This window comes from Salvelinus alpinus, chromosome 22, assembly GCF_045679555.1.
Source record: "Salvelinus alpinus chromosome 22, SLU_Salpinus.1, whole genome shotgun sequence".
In the NCBI taxonomy this organism is placed as follows: domain Eukaryota; kingdom Metazoa; phylum Chordata; class Actinopteri; order Salmoniformes; family Salmonidae; genus Salvelinus; species Salvelinus alpinus.
Window position 1 is genome coordinate 42,851,840 of NC_092107.1, and position 20,397 is coordinate 42,872,236.

Consider the following 20,397-nt stretch of genomic DNA (forward strand, 5'->3'; position numbering starts at 1 on the left):
ACTGGTTGGACCCTGGTATAGGGACAGGGACAGTGGAGGAAGGTATTCTGTTAGCAGATCACTATTTGGAGCCTGGTATAGGGACAGGGACAGTGGAGGAAGGTATTCTGTTAGCAGATCACTGGTTGGAGCCTGGTATAGGGACAGGGACAGTGGAGGAAGGTATTCTGTTAGCAGATCACTGGTTGGAGCCTGGTATAGGGACAGGGACAGTGGAGGAAGGTATTCTGTTAGCAGATCACTGGTTGGAGCCTGGTATAGGGACAGGGACAGTGGAGGAAGGTATTCTGTTAGCAGATCACTGGTTGGACCCTGGTATAGGGACAGGGACAGTGGAGGAAGGTATTCTGTTAGCAGATCACTATTTGGAGCCTGGTATAGGGACAGGGACAGTGGAGGAAGGTATTCTGTTAGCAGATCACTGGTTGGAGCCTGGTATAGGGACAGGGACAGTGGAGGAAGGTATTCTGTTAGCAGATCACTAACGTCCCTCATGACTTGTGGTTCCCTGGTGAAAAATAAACAGACATCAAAGGAGATATAGTTCTGTTCATTTCCCCCACACCGTATATGGTCAGGAGAATCTCCTGTGTGAGAGTGTGCTTCAATTACTGATTAGCATAAATGATACCCGTCTACATCTCTGACAACAAACAGTTAAATCATCATCACCTGGGATTTACAGTAGCATCCGATGAAACGTTAATTTACATCAGCTCTCAATCTGGACGAAGAGTCCCAAATGCCATCCCGTTCCCTACGCAGCACTCTACTTCTGACCCTATGTGACGCCATTTTGGATGCATCTATATTCAACAGAATAATTAGATTACATCTTTAGAAACAGTTAGAATTCATATCATGAAATTATTTCACACGCTATTTTCTTGTCACTTTTATGAGCTGAACTCATTATGCATTGTAAAGGGCATCAAAACTATTTTCCAATATACCATTTCATTTTCTTCTTCTTCTCTCCACTCTGAGTGTTCTGTTTGGCGCTCATCCCAGATTACTTTTGACACCCTCTCAGAAAACACGAAAAAGAGAAGTCTGAAAGGAGACGGAGAAAGAAATCCACTTTTATCCCAAATGGCACCCTATTCCTAATGGCAGCCAACGGGCCCCGATCAGAAGTAGTGCCCTACGTATGGAATAGGGTGCCATTTGGAATGTAGATTTAGTGTAATAATTTCAAAGGTTCCAGAGGGGTTAGTCATAATAGCCGATCAATCAAAAGTTAGTATTCAGACACAATTCAGTTCTTTCACTATTCTTAGTCTTTTCAAAAATGTGGTTTGACAGCCTTGGCTTTATCATCAATTAAAGAAAGAAAGATATGTTTTATTGAACATTAAACATTGTCTTTAGAGTAAAATACCAGTGATAATGTGTTAAATTGGGATTAAGTTGCCCTCATGGGTCATAAAAAAAAGTGTATAACGTTTGAAGTGCAACGAGGACATTGTTCTCCCATTTTTCTTTAGACAAAATAAAAATGACCAGGTTTAGGAATCACATGACCAGGTTTAGGAATCACATGACCAGGTTAAGGAATCACATGACTAGGTTTAGGAATCACATGACCAGGTTAAGGAATCACATGACTAGGTTTAGGAATCACATGATGAGGTTTAGGAATCACATGACTAGGTTTAGGAATCACATGATGAGGTTTAGGAATCACATGACTAGGTTTAGGAATCACATGACTATTTTTAGGAATCACATAACTAGGTTTAGGAATCACATGACTAGGTTTAGGAATCACATGATGAGGTTTAGGAATCACATGACTAGGTTTAGGAATCACATGACTAGGTTTAGGAATCACATGACTAGGTTTAGGAATCACATGACTAGGTTTAGGAATCACATGATGAGGTTTAGGAATCACATGACTAGGTTTAGGAATCACATGACCAGGTTTAGGAATCACATGACTTGGTTTAGGAATCACATGACCAGGTTTAGGAATCACATGATGAGGTTTAGGAATCACATGACCAGGTTTAGGAATCACATGACCAGGTTTAAGAATCACATGACCAGGTTTAGGAATCACATGACCAGGTTTAGGAATCACATGACTAGGTTTAGGAATCACATGACTAGGTTTAGGAATCACATGACTAGGTTAAGGAATCACATGATTAGGTTTAGAAATCACATGACTAGGTTAAGGATTCACTTGATGAGGTTAAGGAATCACATGACTAGGTTTAGGAATCACATGACTAGGTTTAGGAATCACATGACTAGGTTTAGGAATCACATGACCAGGTTTAGGAATCACATGACCAGGATTAGGAATCACATGACTTGGTTTAGGAATCACATGACCAGGTTTAGGAATCACATGATGAGGTTTAGGAATCACATGCCCAGGTTTAGGAATCACATGACTAGGTTTAGGAATTACATGACTACGTTAAGGAATCACATGACCAGGTTTAGGAATCACATGACTAGGTTAAAGAATCACATGACTAGGTTAAGGAATCACATGACCAGGTTTAGGAATCACATGATGAGGTTTAGGAATCACATGACTAGGTTTAGGAATCACATGATGAGGTTTAGGAATCACATGACTAGGTTTAGGAATCACATGACTATTTTTAGGAATCACATAACTAGGTTTAGGAATCACATGACTAGGTTTAGGAATCACATGACTTGGTTTAGGAATCACATGACCAGGTTTAGGAATCACATGATGAGGTTTAGGAATCACATGACCAGGTTTAGGAATCACATGACTAGGTTTAGGAATTACATGACTACGTTAAGGAATCACATGACCAGGTTTAGGAATCACATGACTAGGTTAAGGAATCACATGACCAGGTTTAGGAATCACATGATGAGGTTTAGGAATCACATGACTAGGTTTAGGAATCACATGATGAGGTTTAGGAATCACATGACTAGGTTTAGGAATCACATGACTATTTTTAGGAATCACATAACTAGGTTTAGGAATCACATGACTAGGTTTAGGAATCACATGATGAGGTTTAGGAATCACATGACTAGGTTTAGGAATCACATGACTAGGTTTAGGAATCACATGACTAGGTTTAGGAATCACATGACTAGGTTTAGGAATCACATGATGAGGTTTAGGAATCACATGACTAGGTTTAGGAATCACATGACCAGGTTTAGGAATCACATGACTTGGTTTAGGAATCACATGACCAGGTTTAAGAATCACATGATGAGGTTTAGGAATCACATGACCAGGTTTAGGAATCACATGACCAGGTTTAAGAATCACATGACCAGGTTTAGGAATCACATGACCAGGTTTAGGAATCACATGACTAGGTTAAGGAATCACATGACTAGGTTTAGGAATCACATGACTAGGTTTAGGAATCACATGACTTGGTTTAGGAATCACATAACTAGGTTTATGAATCACATGACTAGGTTAAGGAATCACATGATTAGGTTTAGAAATCACATGACTAGGTTAAGGATTCACTTGATGAGGTTAAGGAATCACATGACTAGGTTTAGGAATCACATGACTAGGTTTAGGAATCACATGACTAGGTTTAGGAATCACATGACCAGGTTTAGGAATCACATGACCAGGATTAGGAATCACATGACTTGGTTTAGGAATCACATGACCAGGTTTAGGAATCACATGATGAGGTTTAGGAATCACATGACCAGGTTTAGGAATCACATGACTAGGTTTAGGAATTACATGACTACGTTAAGGAATCACATGACCAGGTTTAGGAATCACATGACTAGGTTAAGGAATCACATGACTAGGTTAAGGAATCACATGACCAGGTTTAGGAATCACATGACCAGGTTTAGGAATCACATGACTAGGTTAAGGAATCACATGACTAGGTTTAGGAATCACATGACTAGATTTAGGAATCACATGACTAGGTTAAGGCATCACATTACCAGGTTTAGTAATCACATGATTAGGTTTAGAAATCACATGACTAGGTTAAGGATTCACTTGATGAGGTTAAGGAATCACATGACTAGGTTTAGGAATCACATGACTAGGTTTAGGAATCACATGACTAGGTTTAGGAATCACATGACTAGGTTTAGGAATCACATGACTAGGTTTAGGAATCACATGACTAGGTTTAGGAATCACATGATGAGGTTTAGGAATCACATGACTAGGTTTAGGAATCACATGACCAGGTTTAGGAATCACATGACTTGGTTTAGGAATCACATGACCAGGTTTAAGAATCACATGATGAGGTTTAGGAATCACATGACCAGGTTTAGGAATCACATGACCAGGTTTAAGAATCACATGACCAGGTTTAGGAATCACATGACCAGGTTTAGGAATCACATGACTAGGTTAAGGAATCACATGACTAGGTTTAGGAATCACATGACTAGGTTTAGGAATCACATGACTAGGTTTAGGAATCACATGACTTGGTTTAGGAATCACATAACTAGGTTTATGAATCACATGACTAGGTTAAGGAATCACATGATTAGGTTTAGAAATCACATGACTAGGTTAAGGATTCACTTGATGAGGTTAAGGAATCACATGACTAGGTTTAGGAATCACATGACTAGGTTTAGGAATCACATGACTAGGTTTAGGAATCACATGACCAGGTTTAGGAATCACATGACCAGGATTAGGAATCACATGACTTGGTTTAGGAATCACATGACCAGGTTTAGGAATCACATGATGAGGTTTAGGAATCACATGACCAGGTTTAGGAATCACATGACTAGGTTTAGGAATTACATGACTACGTTAAGGAATCACATGACCAGGTTTAGGAATCACATGACTAGGTTAAGGAATCACATGACTAGGTTAAGGAATCACATGACCAGGTTTAGGAATCACATGACCAGGTTTAGGAATCACATGACTAGGTTAAGGAATCACATGACTAGGTTTAGGAATCACATGACTAGATTTAGGAATCACATGACTAGGTTAAGGCATCACATTACCAGGTTTAGTAATCACATGATTAGGTTTAGAAATCACATGACTAGGTTAAGGATTCACTTGATGAGGTTAAGGAATCACATGACTAGGTTTAGGAATCACATGACTAGGTTTAGGAATCACATGACTAGGTTTAGGAATCACATGACCAGGTTTAGGAATCACATGACTAGGTTTAGGAATCACATGACTAGGTTTAGGAATCACATGATGAGGATTAGGAATCACATGACTAGGTTAAGGAATCACATTACTAGGTTTAGGAATCACATGACTAGGTTAAGGCATCACATGACCAGGTTTAGGAATCACATGACTAGGTTTAGAAATCACATGACTAGGTTAAGGATTCACTTGATGAGGTTAAGGAATCACATGACTAGGTTTAGGAATCACATGACTAGGTTTAGGAATCACATGACTTGGTTAAGGAATCCCATGACTAGGTTAAGGAATCCCATGACTAGGTTAAGGAATCACATGACTAGGTTAAGGAATCACATGGTTGACGTAACGTTAGATAGGTGGAATATTGGGGCTCGTTGTGTTTTACCCCATGATGACCCCCTGCTGGTCAGTTATTGTAATGCAATAGTTTTACCATGTTTACAACCCAAATTGTACCCTATTCCTTACAGTGGCTTGCGAAAGTATTCAACCCCTTGGCATTTTTCCTATTTTGTTGCCTTATAACCTGGAATTAAAATAGATTTTTGGGGGGTTTGTATCATTTGATTTACACAACATGCCTACCACTTTGAAGATGCAAATTTTTTTTTATTGTGAAACAAACAAGAAATAAGACAAAAAAATATAATACATTTTAGCGTGCATAACTATTCACCCCCCAAAGTCAATACTTTGTAGAGCCACCTTTTGCAGAAATTACAACTGCAAGTCTCTTGGGGTATGACTCTTTAATAAGCTTGGCACATCTAGCCAATGGGATTTTGTCCATTCTTCAAGACAAAACTGCTCCAGCTCCTTCAAGGTGGATGGGTTCCGCTGGTGTACAGCAATTTTTAAGTCATACCACAGATTCTCAATTGGATTGAGGTCTGGGCTTTGACTAGGCCATTCCAAGACATTTAAATGTTTCCCCTTAAACCACTCAAGTGTTGCTTTAGCAGTATGCATAGGGTCATTGTCCTGCTGGAAGGTGAACCTCCGTCCCAGTCTCAAATCTCTGGAAGACTGAAACAGGTTTTCCCTCAAGAATTTCCCTGTATTTAGCACCATCCATCATTCATCATGACCAGTTTTCCAGTCCCTGCTGATGAAAAACATCCTCACGGCATGATGCTGCCACCGCTATGCTTCACAGTGGCGATGGTGTTCTCGGGGTGATGAGAGGTGTTGGTTTGCGCATTCCTTGATGGCCAAAAAGCTACATTTTAGTCTAATTTGACCAGAGTACCTTCTTCCATATGTTTGGGGAGTCTCCCACCTGCCTTTTGGTGAACACAAAACGTGTTTGCTTATATATTTTTTTGTTTTTATTTTATTATTATTTTTTTTTTTCTGGACAATCTTTCTTACAGTCCAGCTCTGTGGAGTGTATGGCTTGAAGTGGTCCTTTGGACAGATACTCCAATCTCCGCTGTGGAGCTTTGCAGCTCCTTCAGGGTTATCTTTAGTCTCTTTCTTGCCTCTCTGGTTAATGCCCTCCTTGCCTGGTCTGTGAGTTTTGGTGGGCGGCCCTCTATTGGCAGGTTTGTTGTGGTGACATTTTCTTTTCAATTTTTTATAATGGATTTATTGGTGATCTGTAGATGTTCAAAGTTTCTGATATTTTTTTATAATCATGTAATTCCTACACTGATCTCTATTTCTCCACAACTTTGTCCCTGACCTGTTTGGAGAGCTCCTTGGTCTTCATGGTGCCGCTTGCTTGGTGGTGTTGCCGACTCTGGGGCCTTTCAGAACAGGCGTATATCTACTGAGATCATGTGACACTTAGATTGCACACAGGTGGACTTTATTTACAGTGGGGCAAAAAAGTATTTAGTCAGCCACCAATTGTGCAAGTTCTCCCACTTAAAAATACGAGAGAGGCCTGTAATTTTCATCATAGGTACACTTCAACTATGACAGACAAAATGAGAAAAAAAAATCCAGGAAATCACATTGTAGGATTTCTAATGAATTTATTTGCAAATTATGGTGGAAAATAAGTAGTTGGTCACAACAAAATAGGAAAAACGCCAAGGGGAATGAATACTTTTGTATATAGTGCACTACTTTTGACCAGGGTCCATGGCAAACTATTCCCTATATAGTACACTACTTTTGACTGGAGCCATATGGGCCGTGATCAACAGTAGTGCACTACATAGGGAATAGGGTGCATACTCACCGTGATGCCCAAGAGAAATCAGTAGGATAACTAGTCTGTGTTGACCAGCGGTTGCTGTTTTTCCTCCCATGGAATTGACATTATAAAGTGTGCAACAGCTGCTGTCGTATCGTAGCGCCAAGGAACCAACCAGCACAATGGTTGGCTGCTCATATTGCTGTGAAAAACTGTTTCTCACTGTGTGTGTGTGTGTCTGTCTGTCTGTGTGTCTGTGTGTGTGTCTGTCTGTGTGTGTGTGTGTGTGTGTGTGTGTGTGTGTGTGTGTGTGTGTGTGTGTGTGTGTGTGTGTGTGTGTGTGTGTGTGTGTGTGTGTGTGTGTGTGTGTGTGTGTGTGTGTGTGTGTGTGTGTGTGTGTGTGTGTGTGTGTGTGTGTGTGTGTGTGTGTTTATACATGTGTTGGTGTGTTCATAGTTGTGTGATGAAGGGTTTAACCTGTTGTAAGTAGTGAGATGTTTTTTTTGTAGAGGCTTATACTACCCTTGTCAAAAGGCTTATACTACCCTTGTCAAAAGGCTTATACTACCCTTGTCAAAAGGCTTATACTACCCTTGTCAAAAGGCTTATACTACCCTTGTCAAAAGGCTTATACTACCCTTGTCAAAAGGCTTATACTACCCTTGTCAAAAGGCTTATACTACCCTTGTCAAAAGGCTTATACTACCCTTGTCAAAAGGCTTATACTACCCTTGTCAAAAGGCTTATACTACCCTTGTCAAAAGGCTTATACTACCCTTGTCAAAAGGCTTAAAATACCCTTGTCAAAAGGCTTATACTACCCTTGTCAAAAGGCTTAAAATACCCTTGTCAAAAGGCTTATACTACCCTTGTCAAAAGGCTTATACTACCCTTGTCAAAAGGCGTATACTACCCTTGTCAAAAGGCTTAAAATACCCTTGTCAAAAGGCTTATACTACCCTTGTCAAAAGGCTTAAAATACCCTTGTCAAAAGGCTTATACTACCCTTGTCAAAAGGCTTATACTACCCTTGTCAAAAGGCTTATACTACCCTTGTCAAAAGGCTTATACTACCCTTGTCAAAAGGCTTATACTACCCTTGTCAAAAGGCTTAAAATACCCTTGTCAAAAGGCTTGTACTACCCTTGTCAAAAGGCTTAAAATACCCTTGTCAAAAGGCTTATACTACCCTTGTCAAAAGGCTTATACTACCCTTGTCAAAAGGCTTATACTACCCTTGTCAAAAGGCTTATACTACCCTTGTCAAAAGGCTTATACTACCCTTGTCAAAAGGCTTAAAATACCCTTGTCAAAAGGCTTATACTACCCTTGTCAAAAGGCTTAAAATACCCTTGTCAAAAGGCTTATACTACCCTTGTCAAAAGGCTTATACTACCCTTGTCAAAAGGCTTAAAATACCCTTGTCAAAAGGCTTATACTACCCTTGTCAAAAGGCTTATACTACCCTTGTCAAAAGGCTTATACTACCCTTGTCAAAAGGCTTATACTACCCTTGTCAAAAGGCTTATACTACCCTTGTCAAAAGGCTTAAAATACCCTTGTCAAAAGGCTTATACTACCCTTGTCAAAAGGCTTAAAATACCCTTGTCAAAAGGCTTATACTACCCTTGTCAAAAGGCTTATACTACCCTTGTCAAAAGGCTTATACTACCCTTGTCAAAAGGCTTATACTACCCTTGTCAAAAGGCTTATACTACCCTTGTCAAAAGGCTTATACTACCCTTGTCAAAAGGCTTAAAATACCCTTGTCAAAAGGCTTATACTACCCTTGTCAAAAGGCTTAAAATACCCTTGTCAAAAGGCTTATACTACCCTTGTCAAAAGGCTTATACTACCATTGTCAAAAGGCTTATACTACCCTTGTCAAAAGGCTTATACTACCCTTGTCAAAAGGCTTATACTACCCTTGTCAAAAGGCTTAAAATACCCTTGTCAAAAGGCTTATACTACCCTTGTCAAAAGGCTTAAAATACCCTTGTCAAAAGGCTTATACTACCCTTGTCAAAAGGCTTATACTACCCTTGTCAAAAGGCTTAAAATACCCTTGTCAAAAGGCTTATACTACCCTTGTCAAAAGGCTTATACTACCCTTGTCAAAAGGCTTATACTACCCTTGTCAAAAGGCTTATACTACCCTTGTCAAAAGGCTTATACTACCCTTGTCAAAAGGCTTAAAATACCCTTGTCAAAAGGCTTATACTACCCTTGTCAAAAGGCTTAAAATACCCTTGTCAAAAGGCTTATACTACCCTTGTCAAAAGGCTTATACTACCCTTGTCAAAAGGCTTATACTACCCTTGTCAAAAGGCTTATACTACCCTTGTCAAAAGGCTTATACTACCCTTGTCAAAAGGCTTAAAATACCCTTGTCAAAAGGCTTATACTACCCTTGTCAAAAGGCTTAAAATACCCTTGTCAAAAGGCTTATACTACCCTTGTCAAAAGGCTTATACTACCCTTGTCAAAAGGCTTATACTACCCTTGTCAAAAGTCTTAAAATACCCTTGTCAAAAGGCTTATACTACCCTTGTCAAAAGGCTTATACTACCCTTGTCAAAAGGCTTATACTACCCTTGTCAAAAGGCTTATACTACCCTTGTCAAAAGGCTTATACTACCCTTGTCAAAAGGCTTAAAATACCCTTGTCAAAAGGCTTATACTACCCTTGTCAAAAGGCTTATACTACCCTTGTCAAAAGGCTTATACTACCCTTGTCAAAAGGCTTATACTACCCTTGTCAAAAGGCTTATACTACCCTTGTCAAAAGGCTTATACTACCCTTGTCAAAAGGCTTAAAATACCCTTGTCAAAAGGCTTATACTACCCTTGTCAAAAGGCTTATACTACCCTTGTCAAAAGGCTTATACTACCCTTGTCAAAAGGCTTATACTACCCTTGTCAAAAGGCTTAAAATACCCTTGTCAAAAGGCTTATACTACCCTTGTCAAAAGGCTTATACTACCCTTGTCAAAAGGCTTATACTACCCTTGTCAAAAGGCTTATACTACCCTTGTCAAAAGGCTTATACTACCCTTGTCAAAAGGCTTATACTACCCTTGTCAAAAGGCTTATACTACCCTTGTCAAAAGGCTTAAAATACCCTTGTCAAAAGGCTTATACTACCCTTGTCAAAAGGCTTATACTACCCTTGTCAAAAGGCTTATACTACCCTTGTCAAAAGGCTTATACTACCCTTGTCAAAAGGCTTAAAATACCCTTGTTTTTTTAGAGCCCAATCCCATTTTTACCACGTTTTTGCCCGGATCAGCCTTTTATATCTCCTCTGCACATGCCGACAAGTTTAGAAGTGTGAGTAGAGGTACAGATGTGGGTGGATATTTTAATAAATCCATTGAATATACACCATCATAAATAAACCCATTATTCTTTAGTTTTCATCCTAAGGAACATTATACAAATAATAACATGTATTTTCAAATGGTTGAGGTTAATGATGTTACTGGTATGTATGTTGCTGGCTACACATAAAATAATATTTTTTTTTTTTGTTCATTTAAACAGACATGATCACAGTTAACAAATATATTTTTATAGTAGGCTAAGAATAAAATGAAATATAACACAATAAAAATACAACATTCTATTTTTCCCACACAACTTGTATCAGGTGTGGAACTGTTGTATCAAAAAAAAAGTGATATGTTGAAACAAGACCTTTATGACCTTATGTTACATCTGTTTCCTAAACCTAGTCTATGTTGTTAGGTGTAGTATCTACATCGTTCATCTGTTTCCTAAACCTAGTCTATGTTGTTAGGTGTAGTATCTACATCGTTCATCTGTTTCCTAAACCTAGTCTATGTTGTTAGGTGTAGTATCTACATCGTTCATCTGTTTCCTAAACCTAGTCTATGTTGTTAGGTGTAGTATCTACATCGTTCATCTGTTTCCTAAACCTAGTCTATGTTGTTAGGTGTAGTATCTACATCGTTCATCTGTTTCCTAAACCTAGTCTATGTTGTTAGGTGTAGTATCTACATCGTTCATCTGTTTCCTAAACCTAGTCTATGTTGTTAGGTGTAGTATCTACATCGTTCATCTGTTTCCTAAACCTAGTCTATGTTGTTAGGTGTAGTATCTACATCGTTCATCTGTTTCCTAAACCTAGTCTATGTTGTTAGGTGTAGTATCTACATCGTTCATCTGTTTCCTAAACCTAGTCTATGTTGTTAGGTGTAGTATCTACATCGTTTCATCTGTTTCCTACCATCACTTTGCTTTGTTAGGGACGTAGGGTCTTACATTGATAGTATCTACGTCATGATACCCATTGATAACAATAGCAATCTAAAAATGTGAGTCATCTAGAGGCTTTGTCATATATAAAGAAAAGTCTACAAATAGTTGGCGGGATGCTACATTGGTTTGAAAAGTGTATTAGGGAGCTTTCAAAACAAAGGCTCATGGTTGTGTTCATGGTTGTGTTCATGTAGTTCATCCAATATAATTGGAGAATCCAGTGGGTTCTGGTCGTCTTTAATAGTTGATTCTAAGATTTGTATTTGATCATGTACAGTATATGTTTTAGCTGTTTGTTCTTTGTTACATGGCCAAAAAGATCGGAGAAATGGTTTATCCACACATCTCCATTTTGGATAGATACCTCTTCGTGTTTTCCTAGAAGTGGTTAGATTCTATGGATTCTTCAATTACATAGAGCTGATTTCTGACGTGCTGTTCCTTCTTTTTCCGTAGTGTATTTCTGTATTGTTTTAGTGATTCACCATAGTGATGACGTAGGCTCAGGTTTTCTGGGTCTCTATGTTTTTGGTTGGACAGGTTTCTCAATTTATTTATTAGGTTTTTGCATTCTTCATCAAACCATTTGCCATTGTTGTAAATGTTGTTAGGTTCTCTGCTTGACATTTTTACATTTGATAGGGAAGCTGAGAGGTCAAATATACTGTTTAAGTTTACTACTGCCAAGTTTACACCTTCACTATTACAGTGAAATGTTTTGTCCAGGAAGTTGACTAAAAGGGGGTTGAAGTGGTTGTTGCCTAATTGTTTTTTGGTAGGTTTCCATACTACATTCCTTCCAACTATAGTATTTCTTAATATTATGCAGTTTATTTTGCTTTGATGCCTCATGATTGAGTATTGCTCTGTTCAGGTAGACTGTGATTTTGCTGTGATCTGATAGGGGTGACAGTGGGCTGACAGTGAACGCTCTGAAAGGATCCTGGTTGACGTCAGTGATGAATTAGTCTACAATACTCTGTCTCTCTCTTTCTCCAGGTGATGTTCTGAACTGTCACTCCTCTCTCTTTCCAACCATCATCCCTCTCTCCTCTCCTCCACAGAGAAGCCGATGGCCCGGGGTCCTCCTGGAGGAATATTGGGGGTGTTGGGAGGGGTCGTAGCCGCTGGTCTCCTCATCGCCGTGGCTGTCACAGTCTTCATGGTTTACCGGCGGCAGCAGAAGACCCGCACAGAGACTGACAATGACCTGTGAGTACCTAGGAGCTGAGGGGGCGGGCGTGGTGGGTGGCCGGATATAGACTGTAGAATAGGGTCCAGTGAGGTGGTAGAGACAGAGAGTAGGGTCCAGTGGGGTGGTAGAGACAGAGAGTAGGGTCCAGTGGGGTAGTAGAGACAGAGAGTAGGGTCCAGTGGGGTGGTAGAGACAGAGAGTAGGGTCCAGTGGGGTGGTAGAGACAGAGAGTAGGGTCCAGTGGGGTGGTAGAGACAGAGAGTAGGGTCCAGTGGGGTGGTAGAGACAGAGAGTAGGGTCCAGTGGGGTGGTAGAGACAGAGAGTAGGGTCCAGTGGGGTGGTAGAGACAGAGAGTAGGGTCCAGTGGGGTGGTAGAGACAGAGAGTAGGGTCCAGTGGGGTGGTAGAGACAGAGAGTAGGGTCCAGTGGGGTGGTAGAGACAGAGAGTAGGGTCCAGTGGGGTGGTAGAGACAGAGAGTAGGGTCCAGTGGGGTGGTAGAGACAGAGAGTAGGGTCCAGTGGGGTGGTAGAGACAGAGAGTAGGGTCCAGTGGGGTGGTAGAGACAGAGAGTAGGGTCCAGTGGGGTGGTAGAGACAGAGAGTAGGGTCCAGTGGGGTGGTAGAGACAGAGAGTAGGGTCCAGTGGGGTGGTAGAGACAGAGAGTAGGGTCCAGTGGGGTGGTAGAGACAGAGAGTAGGGTCCAGTGGGGTGGTAGAGACAGAGAGTAGGGTCCAGTGGGGTGGTAGAGACAGAGAGTAGGGTCCAGTGGGGTGGTAGAGACAGAGAGTAGGGTCCAGTGAGGTGGTAGAGACAGAGAGTAGGGTCCAGTGAGGTAGTAGAGACAGAGAGTAGGGTCCAGTGAGGTGGTAGAGACAGAGAGTAGGGTCCAGTGAGGTGGTAGAGACAGAGAGTAGGGTCCAGTGGGGTGGTAGAGACAGAGAGTAGGGTCCAGTGAGGTGGTAGAGACAGAGAGTAGGGTCCAGTGGGGTGGTAGAGACAGAGAGTAGGGTCCAGTGGGGTGGTAGAGACAGAGAGTAGGGTCCAGTGGGGTGGTAGAGACAGAGAGTAGGGTCCAGTGGGGTGGTAGAGACAGAGAGTAGGGTCCAGTGGGGTGGTAGAGACAGAGAGTAGGGTCCAGTGGGGTGGTAGAGACAGAGAGTAGGGTCCAGTGGGGTGGTAGAGACAGAGAGTAGGGTCCAGTGGGGTGGTAGAGACAGAGAGTAGGGTCCAGTGGGGTGGTAGAGACAGAGAGTAGGGTCCAGTGGGGTGGTAGAGACAGAGAGTAGGGTCCAGTGGGGTGGTAGAGACAGAGAGTAGGGTCCAGTGGGGTGGTAGAGACAGAGAGTAGGGTCCAGTGAGGTGGTAGAGACAGAGAGTAGGGTCCAGTGAGGTGGTAGAGACAGAGAGTAGGGTCCAGTGGGGTGGTAGAGACAGAGAGTAGGGTCCAGTGGGGTGGTAGAGACAGAGAGTAGGGTCCAGTGGGGTGGTAGAGACAGAGAGTAGGGTCCAGTGGGGTGGTAGAGACAGAGAGTAGGGTCCAGTGGGGTGGTAGAGACAGAGAGTAGGGTCCAGTGGGGTGGTAGAGACAGAGAGTAGGGTCCAGTGGGGTGGTAGAGACAGAGAGTAGGGTCCAGTGGGGTGGTAGAGACAGAGAGTAGGGTCCAGTGAGGTGGTAGAGACAGAGAGTAGGGTCCAGTGGGGTGGTAGAGACAGAGAGTAGGGTCCAGTGGGGTGGTAGAGACAGAGAGTAGGGTCCAGTGGGGTGGTAGAGACAGAGAGTAGGGTCCAGTGAGGTAGTAGAGACAGAGAGTAGGGTCCAGTGAGGTGGTAGAGACAGAGAGTAGGGTCCAGTGAGGTAGTAGAGACAGAGAGTAGGGTCCAGTGAGGTGGTAGAGACAGAGAGTAGGGTCCAGTGGGGTGGTAGAGACAGAGAGTAGGGTCCAGTGGGGTGGTAGAGACAGAGAGTAGGGTCCAGTGAGGTGGTAGAGACAGAGAGTAGGGTCCAGTGGGGTGGTAGAGACAGAGAGTAGGGTCCAGTGAGGTAGTAGAGACAGAGAGTAGGGTCCAGTGAGGTGGTAGAGACAGAGAGTAGGGTCCAGTGAGGTGGTAGAGACAGAGAGTAGGGTCCAGTGAGGTGGTAGAGACAGAGAGTAGGGTCCAGTGGGGTGGTAGAGACAGAGAGTAGGGTCCAGTGGGGTGGTAGAGACAGAGAGTAGGGTCCAGTGGGGTGGTAGAGACAGAGAGTAGGGTCCAGTGGGGTGGTAGAGACAGAGAGTAGGGTCCAGTGGGGTAGTAGAGACAGAGAGTAGGGTCCAGTGGGGTGGTAGAGACAGAGAGTAGGGTCCAGTGAGGTGGTAGAGACAGAGAGTAGGGTCCAGTGAGGTGGTAGAGACAGAGAGTAGGGTCCAGTGGGGTGGTAGAGACAGAGAGTAGGGTCCAGTGAGGTGGTAGAGACAGAGAGTAGGGTCCAGTGAGGTGGTAGAGACAGAGAGTAGGGTCCAGTGGGGTAGTAGAGACAGAGAGTAGGGTCCAGTGGGGTGGTAGAGACAGAGAGTAGGGTCCAGTGAGGTGGTAGAGACAGAGAGTAGGGTCCAGTGAGGTGGTAGAGACAGAGAGTAGGGTCCAGTGAGGTGGTAGAGACAGAGAGTAGGGTCCAGTGGGGTAGTAGAGACAGAGAGTAGGGTCCAGTGAGGTAGTAGAGACAGAGAGTAGGGTCCAGTGGGGTGGTAGAGACAGAGAGTAGGGTCCAGTGGGGTAGTAGAGACAGAGAGTAGGGTCCAGTGAGGTAGTAGAGACAGAGAGTAGGGTCCAGTGGGGTGGTAGAGACAGAGAGTAGGGTCCAGTGGGGTGGTAGAGACAGAGAGTAGGGTCCAGTGGGGTGGTAGAGACAGAGAGTAGGGTCCAGTGAGGTAGTAGAGACAGAGAGTAGGGTCCAGTGAGGTGGTAGAGACAGAGAGTAGGGTCCAGTGGGGTGGTAGAGACAGAGAGTAGGGTCCAGTGGGGTGGTAGAGACAGAGAGTAGGGTCCAGTGAGGTAGTAGAGACAGAGAGTAGGGTCCAGTGAGGTGGTAGAGACAGAGAGTAGGGTCCAGTGAGGTGGTAGAGACAGAGAGTAGGGTCCAGTGAGGTGGTAGAGACAGAGAGTAGGGTCCAGTGGGGTGGTAGAGACAGAGAGTAGGGTCCAGTGGGGTGGTAGAGACAGAGAGTAGGGTCCAGTGGGGTGGTAGAGACAGAGAGTAGGGTCCAGTGAGGTGGTAGAGACAGAGAGTAGGGTCCAGTGGGGTGGTAGAGACAGAGAGTAGGGTCCAGTGAGGTGGTAGAGACAGAGAGTAGGGTCCAGTGGGGTGGTAGAGACAGAGAGTAGGGTCCAGTGGGGTGGTAGAGACAGAGAGTAGGGTCCAGTGAGGTGGTAGAGACAGAGAGTAGGGTCCAGTGGGGTGGTAGAGACAGAGAGTAGGGTCCAGTGGGGTGGTAGAGACAGAGAGTAGGGTCCAGTGGGGTAGTAGAGACAGAGAGTAGGGTCCAGTGAGGTGGTAGAGACAGAGAGTAGGGTCCAGTGGGGTAGTAGAGACAGAGAGTAGGGTCCAGTGAGGTAGTAGAGACAGAGAGTAGGGTCCAGTGGGGTGGTAGAGACAGAGAGTAGGGTCCAGTGGGGTAGTAGAGACAGAGAGTAGGGTCCAGTGAGGTAGTAGAGACAGAGAGTAGGGTCCAGTGGGGTGGTAGAGACAGAGAGTAGGGTCCAGTGGGGTGGTAGAGACAGAGAGTAGGGTCCAGTGGGGTGGTAGAGACAGAGAGTAGGGTCCAGTGAGGTGGTAGAGACAGAGAGTAGGGTCCAGTGAGGTGGTAGAGACAGAGAGTAGGGTCCAGTGGGGTGGTAGAGACAGAGAGTAGGGTCCAGTGAGGTGGTAGAGACAGAGAGTAGGGTCCAGTGGGGTAGTAGAGACAGAGAGTAGGGTCCAGTGGGGTGGTAGAGACAGAGAGTAGGGTCCAGTGGGGTGGTAGAGACAGAGAGTAGGGTCCAGTGAGGTGGTAGAGACAGAGAGTAGGGTCCAGTGAGGTGGTAGAGACAGAGAGTAGGGTCCAGTGGGGTGGTAGAGACAGAGAGTAGGGTCCAGTGGGGTGGTAGAGACAGAGAGTAGGGTCCAGTGAGGTGGTAGAGACAGAGAGTAGGGTCCAGTGGGGTGGTAGAGACAGAGAGTAGGGTCCAGTGGGGTGGTAGAGACAGAGAGTAGGGTCCAGTGGGGTGGTAGAGACAGAGAGTAGGGTCCAGTGAGGTGGTAGAGACAGAGAGTAGGGTCCAGTGAGGTGGTAGAGACAGAGAGTAGGGTCCAGTGGGGTGGTAGAGACAGAGAGTAGGGTCCAGTGGGGTGGTAGAGACAGAGAGTAGGGTCCAGTGGGGTGGTAGAGACAGAGAGTAGGGTCCAGTGGGGTGGTAGAGACAGAGAGTAGGGTCCAGTGGGGTGGTAGAGACAGAGAGTAGGGTCCAGTGAGGTGGTAGAGACAGAGAGTAGGGTCCAGTGGGGTGGTAGAGACAGAGAGTAGGGTCCAGTGGGGTGGTAGAGACAGAGAGTAGGGTCCAGTGAGGTGGTAGAGACAGAGAGTAGGGTCCAGTGGGGTGGTAGAGACAGAGAGTAGGGTCCAGTGGGGTGGTAGAGACAGAGAGTAGGGTCCAGTGAGGTGGTAGAGACAGAGAGTAGGGTCCAGTGAGGTGGTAGAGACAGAGAGTAGGGTCCAGTGGGGTGGTAGAGACAGAGAGTAGGGTCCAGTGGGGTGGTAGAGACAGAGAGTAGGGTCCAGTGGGGTGGTAGAGACAGAGAGTAGGGTCCAGTGGGGTAGTAGAGACAGAGAGTAGGGTCCAGTGAGGTGGTAGAGACAGAGAGTAGGGTCCAGTGAGGTGGTAGAGACAGAGAGTAGGGTCCAGTGAGGTGGTAGAGACAGAGAGTAGGGTCCAGTGGGGTAGTAGAGACAGAGAGTAGGGTCCAGTGAGGTGGTAGAGACAGAGAGTAGGGTCCAGTGGGGTGGTAGAGACAGAGAGTAGGGTCCAGTGGGGTGGTAGAGACAGAGAGTAGGGTCCAGTGGGGTAGTAGAGACAGAGAGTAGGGTCCAGTGAGGTGGTAGAGACAGAGAGTAGGGTCCAGTGAGGTGGTAGAGACAGAGAGTAGGGTCCAGTGGGGTGGTAGAGACAGAGAGTAGGGTCCAGTGAGGTGGTAGAGACAGAGAGTAGGGTCCAGTGGGGTGGTAGAGACAGAGAGTAGGGTCCAGTGGGGTGGTAGAGACAGAGAGTAGGGTCCAGTGGGGTGGTAGAGACAGAGAGTAGGGTCCAGTGAGGTGGTAGAGACAGAGAGTAGGGTCCAGTGGGGTGGTAGAGACAGAGAGTAGGGTCCAGTGGGGTGGTAGAGACAGAGAGTAGGGTCCAGTGGGGTGGTAGAGACAGAGAGTAGGGTCCAGTGGGGTGGTAGAGACAGAGAGTAGGGTCCAGTGGGGTGGTAGAGACAGAGAGTAGGGTCCAGTGAGGTGGTAGAGACAGAGAGTAGGGTCCAGTGGGGTAGTAGAGACAGAGAGTAGGGTCCAGTGGGGTGGTAGAGACAGAGAGTAGGGTCCAGTGAGGTAGTAGAGACAGAGAGTAGGGTCCAGTGAGGTGGTAGAGACAGAGAGTAGGGTCCAGTGGGGTGGTAGAGACAGAGAGTAGGGTCCAGTGGGGTGGTAGAGACAGAGAGTAGGGTCCAGTGAGGTGGTAGAGACAGAGAGTAGGGTCCAGTGGGGTGGTAGAGACAGAGAGTAGGGTCCAGTGGGGTGGTAGAGACAGAGAGTAGGGTCCAGTGGGGTGGTAGAGACAGAGAGTAGGGTCCAGTGAGGTGGTAGAGACAGAGAGTAGGGTCCAGTGAGGTGGTAGAGACAGAGAGTAGGGTCCAGTGGGGTAGTAGAGACAGAGAGTAGGGTCCAGTGGGGTGGTAGAGACAGAGAGTAGGGTCCAGTGGGGTAGTAGAGACAGAGAGTAGGGTCCAGTGAGGTGGTAGAGACAGAGAGTAGGGTCCAGTGAGGTGGTAGAGACAGAGAGTAGGGTCCAGTGGGGTGGTAGAGACAGAGAGTAGAGTCCAGTGAGGTGGTAGAGACAGAGAGTAGGGTCCAGTGGGGTGGTAGAGACAGAGAGTAGGGTCCAGTGGGGTGGTAGAGACAGAGAGTAGGGTCCAGTGGGGTGGTAGAGACAGAGAGTAGGGTCCAGTGGGGTGGTAGAGACAGAGAGTAGGGTCCAGTGAGGTGGTAGAGACAGAGAGTAGGGTCCAGTGGGGTAGTAGAGACAGAGAGTAGGGTCCAGTGAGGTGGTAGAGACAGAGAGTAGGGTCCAGTGGGGTAGTAGAGACAGAGAGTAGGGTCCAGTGGGGTGGTAGAGACAGAGAGTAGGGTCCAGTGGGGTGGTAGAGACAGAGAGTAGGGTCCAGTGGGGTGGTAGAGACAGAGAGTAGGGTCCAGTGGGGTGGTAGAGACAGAGAGTAGGGTCCAGTGAGGTGGTAGAGACAGAGAGTAGGGTCCAGTGGGGTGGTAGAGACAGAGAGTAGGGTCCAGTGGGGTGGTAGAGACAGAGAGTAGGGTCCAGTGGGGTGGTAGAGACAGAGAGTAGGGTCCAGTGGGGTGGTAGAGACAGAGAGTAGGGTCCAGTGAGGTGGTAGAGACAGAGAGTAGGGTCCAGTGGGGTGGTAGAGACAGAGAGTAGGGTCCAGTGGGGTAGTAGAGACAGAGAGTAGGGTCCAGTGGGGTGGTAGAGACAGAGAGTAGGGTCCAGTGAGGTGGTAGAGACAGAGAGTAGGGTCCAGTGAGGTGGTAGAGACAGAGAGTAGGGTCCAGTGGGGTGGTAGAGACAGAGAGTAGGGTCCAGTGAGGTAGTAGAGACAGAGAGTAGGGTCCAGTGAGGTGGTAGAGACAGAGAGTAGGGTCCAGTGGGGTGGTAGAGACAGAGAGTAGGGTCCAGTGGGGTGGTAGAGACAGAGAGTAGGGTCCAGTGAGGTGGTAGAGACAGAGAGTAGGGTCCAGTGAGGTGGTAGAGACAGAGAGTAGGGTCCAGTGGGGTGGTAGAGACAGAGAGTAGGGTCCAGTGGGGTGGTAGAGACAGAGAGTAGGGTCCAGTGGGGTGGTAGAGACAGAGAGTAGGGTCCAGTGGGGTGGTAGAGACAGAGAGTAGAGTCCAGTGAGGTGGTAGAGACAGAGAGTAGGGTCCAGTGAGGTGGTAGAGACAGAGAGTAGGGTCCAGTGAGGTGGTAGAGACAGAGAGTAGGGTCCAGTGAGGTGGTAGAGACAGAGAGTAGGGTCCAGTGGGGTGGTAGAGACAGAGAGTAGGGTCCAGTGAGGTAGTAGAGACAGAGAGTAGGGTCCAGTGGGGTGGTAGAGACAGAGAGTAGGGTCCAGTGGGGTGGTAGAGACAGAGAGTAGGGTCCAGTGGGGTGGTAGAGACAGAGAGTAGGGTCCAGTGAGGTGGTAGAGACAGAGAGTAGGGTCCAGTGGGGTGGTAGAGACAGAGAGTAGGGTCCAGTGAGGTGGTAGAGACAGAGAGTAGGGTCCAGTGAGGTGGTAGAGACAGAGAGTAGGGTCCAGTGAGGTGGTAGAGACAGAGAGTAGGGTCCAGTGAG

General features: G+C 45.7%; 1 protein-coding gene across 3 annotated transcripts in view; it reads left to right on the forward strand.

Annotated features, from left to right (window-relative positions):
* LOC139549546 (nectin 1b-like) overlaps positions 1 to 20,397 on the forward strand; it is a 735,897-nt gene that overhangs the window by 532,417 nt on the left and 183,083 nt on the right. For all 3 annotated transcript variants that reach the window (XM_071360154.1, XM_071360156.1, XM_071360157.1), the window contains exon 6: positions 12,644 to 12,791. In XM_071360154.1, coding sequence (XP_071216255.1) covers positions 12,644 to 12,791 — 148 coding nt within the window. The remainder of the gene's footprint in view (positions 1 to 12,643; positions 12,792 to 20,397) is intronic.